Raw genomic sequence first — 7,107 nt, 5'->3', positions numbered from 1 at the left:
GATGAAACCAGGCAGAGAGAGGAAGGAAGCGACGACGTCAACACCAGCTCGAAACTCCTGCTTCCCACCCGACAGGATTCTCGCTCTCTTTTTGGTTAGCTTGTGGTACCGACAACAAAAACCCACAACGGTTTTATAAAACGTGTTTTTTAAGCTCCTTTTCTTTAAAAAAAGAAAAAAAGAAAAAGAAAACCCACATTGTCGTCGCTTTCATTACAGCCGTCGGTTACTTCCGCTGACTTTGACGCAGTATGCCTTCAGAAAAAACCTTCAAACAAAGAAGGACGTTCGGTAGGTTTCTCCTCGTTATTCTTCACATTTTACACTCCTTTTGTTTTTATCCTTTTTATTTTTATTTTATTTTTTTGGTATGAAAAGCTGCAGGCTGAATTTCTCCCCTCTGAACTGTGACAAAGTGAAAACACGACGTTAATGTGAGCCCGGTCGGCTAGAAAGACTGTTGTTGTTGTTGTTGTTGTTGTTGTTTACATCGCAGCGTTAAGCGTTCATTTTCTAAAGCTGGTATTCGTGTCTGCACTTCTAATTAAAAAAAGAAGAAGAAAAAAGACCTAAACACACCCCGAGGCCTCATTTCAACTTGTGCTGAAGAAAACGAGGCATCGCCTCCCTCCTTCCTTCCTCCCTTCCTCCTTCCCTCCTTCCCTCCCTCCTTCCTCCCTTCCTCCGGTCCTTTAGGTCGAGAGCAGAGTGGGAGCCATTTGCTTTGCGAGGCCCTGCATCTCCTCCGTGTTTACTAGCATCAGAGCAGCAAAAAACAAAAAGTGGTGTGGGGAAGGCAGAGCTGCAGGATTGGGGGATGGGACAGAGGACAGAGGACAGGGGACAGGGGGGTTCAAAAGGGCCCAAACGGGATCTAAAATGGTGCCGAAGCAGGTCGAGTTTTACCTCCTCGTTTCGTGTTTTTGTTTCAAGCCTCCATGCAGATATTTGTATTTTTTTTTTTTTTAATTTTAGTTTCGGTTTCTGCTTTCTGCCCCTGCAGGACTCCACACACAACACATCCATATCTTTACTGGGGTTGATCATGAACACGTTGTGTGAAACTGCAACTTGAAGCTAATAATGAAGAATCATTTTCAATTCAACCAATTTAAGGAATATGTAATCCTTCAGATTTGGTATAAAACCAATCTTAAAAAGTTATTAGTAACTAAAGCTGTGGAGTAACAGAGTCGAAGTTGGCCAACTGAAAATACTCGAGTACAGTACTAGTACCTCAAATGTGTACTCGGGTGTCCATACATTTAAATTTAAACAGCGTTTCAAGTATGTTGCAGAAAGTCACGATGAAAAATGAAGTAATGATGATACAGCATTTTTTTTTTTTTTTTGCATCCAAATCTTTTCATTTTGTCAGCACTAAAAATCTGCAGCAGCTTCCCAGATGATGCGAGTTCCTCTAAATTTATCTAATCTAAATCTAATGAGTGGAGCGGTTAATGAATGTATGTTGGCTCTAAGTAGTTTTACTTAAATCCATGTATGTACCCGTGTGTGTCATGTATATATTTCCCAGTATGACTAAAAAAAAAAATGTAAAAAAAAGGCTGACATGACGGTTTTAAAATGTACATAAGCTGGCGCCCGTGAGGGCAGAAACCTCCAGGTCACATGACGCTGCGACTAAACTACCTGCTGGCTAGTTTTGTATATTAGTGGTTTGTTTACAAGGGTTTATTTATTTTTTATTTTTTATCTCTGCCTTGTGTTTACTCCTTTTATCGACCCGTCTCGAGTCAACAGGTTCGAGTTCAGCGGCGAGCGAGCGGCCGCATGCCTCTCGCCGTTTGTCATGAAAATAAAAACATGCAGTCAGGAAACCACGAGGAATCTTCCAGCGGCCTCTTTTTTTTTTGTTTTGGTTTTTTTAGCGTCCGTTTTCGGGTCACGAGAAGCTGACTGCGCGCCGAGCTTCCTCATTCTGCTCCCAAACGAAGCGTAATTATGGTTCACGCTGGAAATGTTCAGGAAAACTTGTGTCTTTCTGAGCAAACATTTTTCAGCGGTGGGTCACAAGACCGAACGGCAGTAAATCAAAAAGCTTCAGCGACAAACTACAAACGTTTTATTCTTCTTCTTCTTCTTTGAGGCCTCGAAATCTGAGATGTTTGTCGGGTGAATTAGATTTTTTTTTTTTTTTTTTCTCCGCCGTCGGTCCAAAGTGCAGAAAGCTTGAAGTTTTCTTTTTTTGTGTGTGTGTTTGTTTTTGTTTGTTTGTTTTGGCCCACGGGTCACGGATGAGCGAGCGGTTCGTCCAATCAGGAGCCGAGTTTACCGACCTGCTCTTTGGAGTCGTCGCAGTGATCGTATCGTACGGGCGGTTAAAGGAGGCGGGCCGGGGGTCATACCGGGTCTTGAGCGGTACTTTTAGTAAATGAGATCCATTTTAACGAAACAAAAGAAAAACGACATCACGCAACCCTGGTTGTTTTCTGTAGACGCTGCAATTTACCGACGTTCCCTAAACGTCTCGCACGCCAAGCGATCACTTCTATTATATAAACTGGATATAAAAGTGGCCGTAGGGTCTGAAAAGTGAGGCTGACGCGGAAGTGCCTGAAAGGGCGATACCACTAATGGCCACTAGAGGGCAGACTCCCATTCAACTTCTCATGAAATAGTCAATAATAATAATAAGAGTCATAACGGTGCCACCATTATTAATTAGATATTAGGCCTCATAAAGCGGTATGATAGGTGGGCGGGGCTTGGTGTTGTTTCGGCTCAGATCAAGTAAGCTGCTCTAATGTAAGATTTACTTACCGAAGTTGAAACCAAGTAAATTTTGATCTTCGCCGCAAAGAATTAAAAACTTTTTTTTTGCATCGAGATTGTCTCGAACCCGTTCGGTTGGGAGGCCGCCGCCATTTTGTAGGAGACACCCTCGACATAAATACAAAATACAGGATATGATGCAGCTGTGATGCGTTTGTTCGGCGTGTTTTACCAAACGGTGTTCAAACCCTTCGGACCAGAAACTGAGTGGATCAGAACTTTTCGGACCGGCGGTTCTGCTAATCGCTGTTGTTGCACCACGAGTGGATTTCAGTAAAGCTCATTATGTTTTTCACCAGAGAGTCTTTACTCCGCTAAGCAGTTTTATTTAATACGCCGTTCCCAGATGTTTTATTTTATTTTATTCGGCTTGATATAAAGCCTGTAATCTTATTATGTTTTGGGTTTTGTGTGTGTGTGTGTAATTAATCGTGTTCTGTAGAAGCCGTGACGTGGACTCGAACCTGTTGAACTGCAGCTCTTCGTGTGAACACGTTAACAACCCGCCAGGGAGGATTTTTAAAACGCCGTACGCAAATGGAGGCGGAGCGGCCGACCGCCTCGGTGTCTGTGTCTTCTTTGTCTTTGACCTCGTTTGTGTTTCGTCAGCTGATTCTGGATCCTCTGGTTTTTGTTTGTTTCTGCTCCACAGAACAGCGAGTAGAAGATGTCAGGCTGATCCGAGAGCAGCACCCGAACAAGATACCCGTGAGTTCAAACAAAGCTGCACGCCACCAGAAGAAATACAAACAAAAATAAAAACAGAAGCTCAAAGCTGAGAGTGAATGTGACATTTGTTCCACGTCATGATAACGCATTTCTGCTTCTCTTCTGTCCGGCCGACGTTTTTTTATCACTTTAGTCTGAGCGATCGGCCGCCGCTTGTTTCCGGAGTCTTTAGAGAAAATGGATGCTCATAAGTTAGCTGTCTCTTAGCAACCACCGATAAACAAAGCTGGAGTTTCACCTGCTCGGTTTTGTGTTTTTTTGGGGATCGAGTATCTCCGCAAGCTCTCCATCTGCTGTGTGTGTGTGTGTGTGTGTGTGTGTGTGTGTGTGTGTTTCCTGTGTGTGTGTGTTTCCTGTGTCACTCTCATGAGGTTATAAAAAAAAAGGAAGTGCTGTGTCACACTAAGTGTTGAGATCAGAGGCAGATGCGCTGTGTCACTGTAATGTAACTCCATTCAGACAGCCACAGAGGAGCCTGGAGGGGAGGAGGGAGGAAGGGGGGGGAGGTGGGAGGTGGGAGGAGGTGATTACAGCCTCTTAATGAGCAGCAGCTACAGCAGCTTTACATGCACATGTTGGTTGTTATCCAGAACTTCATTAAATAGTCAGAGATGCTGTATTATGTCCTTCAAAATATGGAAAAAAAAACAAGAATTAAAATATATACATATACATATATATACGTATATATATATACGTATATATATATATATGTGTATATATGTATATATATACTATATTATGTCAGGTTTTGCTTGTGGGGGAGGAGAACCTGAGACCCTCAACAAATATGTGCACGTAAAGCTGGTTTAGTTGTTATCAGTCTTAATACTAATCGATGTTTTTTTCTATTAAAGTTATGCAACTTTTTGAGCACTATTATGATCGTATTTGTGTAAAAACAATAAATGGAAACGCGAGACGAGATGATAAACAAACAACAGCCGAGGAAGAGAAAACTTGTGAAACAGTTCATTTGATTGCTCTCAGCAATAATTTGAAACTCGGCTTTAATGCGTTTTACAAATCAAGTTTTATATCAGCAACGTAGTTTAAAAGGAGCAAAAATTCAAAGTTACTAATTAATAATTGTGATGTAAACAAATTATTTTTTTTTAAAAATCACAATGCAAAATGTAATTAACCAACATAGTACAGATTATAATAATAATAATAATTATTATTATTATTATTATAATAGTAATCGCAAAGATTTTCATTTAAGGGCGCATAAAACAAACTGAAGGACTCGGGTGTTTGTGATGTCATCAAACGTCTCATTTCATGTGACTTCAGGTGAAAAAGAAACTTTTCTTTTGTTGTGGCTGTTTTTTATTTTCAACAATGTTGATCTACTTCACGTAAACTTCAAAAATGAACAAAATATTTTTGATAAATGTCACGGGAGACGTTGACGGTGTTCATTCACCTCCGAGACAGTTCAGCCAATCACAGCGGGCGGTGGGAGGAGTCACCACAGCAGCACCGTTGATGGTTTTAAACGCGTTGCGACTTTCCGTTTCCTCATTAGTTCTCTCATCGATCATCAGCCGCTGGTCTGAGAACGGTTTCGGCCGTCGGCGCGTCGCTTATTGATGATGCGTTTCCTCCTGCAGGTGATCATCGAACGCTACAAAGGAGAGAAGCAGCTGCCCATCCTGGACAAGACCAAGTTCCTGGTTCCCGACCACGTCAACATGAGCGAGCTCATCAAGATCATCCGGTGGGCCCCGAACCTCATCTTTACTTTCATCCTCCCTTCTTCCCTTTCGTCTTCACCTCCTTTCCTAGAATCTTGTTTCATCTCCTTTTCTGCTCCTTCCATCTTTTTCTTTTTTTTTCATTCTTACCCGTCTTCATTTCCTCTTTTCTCTTCTTTATTTCCTTTAATCCTTTACTTTACTTTACTTTTCTCCCTTCTCTTCGTTTTCCTCTCCTCTTTGTTTCTTCCCTTTCTATTCATTCTCGTCATCTCATTCCTCTCTTTTCATTTCACCTCCTTTTCTTCACCTCCTCTGTTTTTGTGCTTTTTCTCTTTTCTTCTTGTTTCCTTTCTTTTCTTTTATCTCCTTTCATTCCTTCTCTTTTGTTTTCTTTTACTCTCGTCTCCTTTTTCCCTTTTCTGCTCTCATTTCTCTTCCTCTCTCCTTTTCTTTCATCTCCTTTCCTGACTGTTTCCACTCCTTATTTCTCCTTTTTTTCCCCCCGTCTCTAACTTCCCATCCTCTCATCTTCTTTACTCTCCCTCGCAGCTCCTCTTCCCTTTCTTTCTCTCCTCTCATTTTCCTCTGGCAGATCCGATCTAGCGCCTTCTTCTTTTGCTCACGCCTGTCGTGTCCTCCTCTCTCCACCAGGAGGCGCCTCCAGCTGAACTCCAACCAGGCCTTCTTCCTGCTGGTCAACGGCCACAGCATGGTGTCGGTGTCGGCCCCCATCTCCGAGGTGTACGAGCGGGAGCGCGACCAGGACGGCTTCCTCTACATGGTGTACGCCTCCCAGGAGACCTTCGGCTCCGCCCAGTGAACGGCCTCCCTCCTCCCACTGTGGCCCCTGCGATTGGACAATTGTAGTTGTTAGCCCCGCCCCTTCACCCCCACCGCCACACACCTTTTTAGTCTCGACTGTACAACGGACACAAACTGCTATAAAACACTCGTCTGTCTCTGATTGGTTCAGTTTGAGACCGGTTGTGTCCTCGCCGCTCTCACCAGGTAGCAGAACGCCGCACGGGGTCGACCAGAACCGCAGAGCTGCGCCAGACGGACTCGGGCCGGTCCGGTCTGTTTTCGTGTGTGTCGCTTCGTCGTCGTCGTCCTCTCGGGTTTAAAAAAAAAAAAAAAAAAAACGTCACGGCGTTTCTGTCCAGCGTCGTGTCCTCGGCCGTGTTTATGTTCATGTATATATTCAGGTAGTGATGTAACCGGTGGTGAGGCTCCACCCCCTTCTCTCTCTCTCTCTCTCTTTATATATATATATATATATATATATATATACACATTAAGATGATGAAGCGAAGCCAGAGATAGAAAGTTACAGGTTTCCGCTTCGGGGTTTTTAACGCAGGTTTTTATTGCAGTTGGCTTCTCGTCACGTTTCCTTCTTCTCACGGTGTGGTTGTTTTTTTAATCCCTCCCGGCGTCGCAACGTCCTTCACTGTAACAAAAAACAACATATAAGGAAACCGCTTCAAACAGACGATTGTAGTTTGAAATGCCTCAGTGTACAGATATATTGAGTTTAGATATATTGAGTTTAGATATATTGAGTTTAGATATATTCAAAAATAAAAAATAAAAATAAAAAGGGGCGGGGTTCCTGTGAGAGCGTAACCAAGTTGATTTTGGACGTACTACAAAGGAGCGTGTGTGAATGGATGATGATGATGATGATGATGATGATGATGATGGTGTGTGTTTGTGGGGGAAAAAAATGCTGATGAGGAATCATGTTCAATCTTGTTTTTTTTGTTCCCTTTTTGGTGCAAAGTAATAATAATTAAAAAAAACGGAGGAAAAGACAGCGTGCAGGTTGACCTTTGACCTGCACAGTGTTTTTTTTTGTTTTAAGGGCTGCATTCTTCAC

General features: G+C 42.7%; 1 protein-coding gene across 1 annotated transcript; it reads left to right on the top strand.

Annotated features, from left to right (window-relative positions):
- Positions 1-7,040, top strand: map1lc3b (microtubule-associated protein 1 light chain 3 beta). Its single transcript, XM_069172725.1, has 4 exons — positions 1-291; positions 3,449-3,504; positions 5,142-5,248; positions 5,880-7,040. The coding sequence occupies exons 1-4, from the start codon at positions 252-254 to the stop codon at positions 6,046-6,048; spliced, it is 372 nt and encodes a 123-aa protein (XP_069028826.1). The 5' UTR covers positions 1-251; the 3' UTR covers positions 6,049-7,040.
- Positions 7,041-7,107: the final 67 nt, after the last annotated feature.

This window comes from Embiotoca jacksoni, unplaced genomic scaffold (genome assembly GCF_022577435.1).
Source record: "Embiotoca jacksoni isolate LCO1_2020_lvr unplaced genomic scaffold, fEmbJac1.0.p SCAF_55, whole genome shotgun sequence".
NCBI classification, from domain to species: domain Eukaryota; kingdom Metazoa; phylum Chordata; class Actinopteri; family Embiotocidae; genus Embiotoca; species Embiotoca jacksoni.
This window is presented reverse-complemented; position numbering and strand designations above follow the sequence as displayed.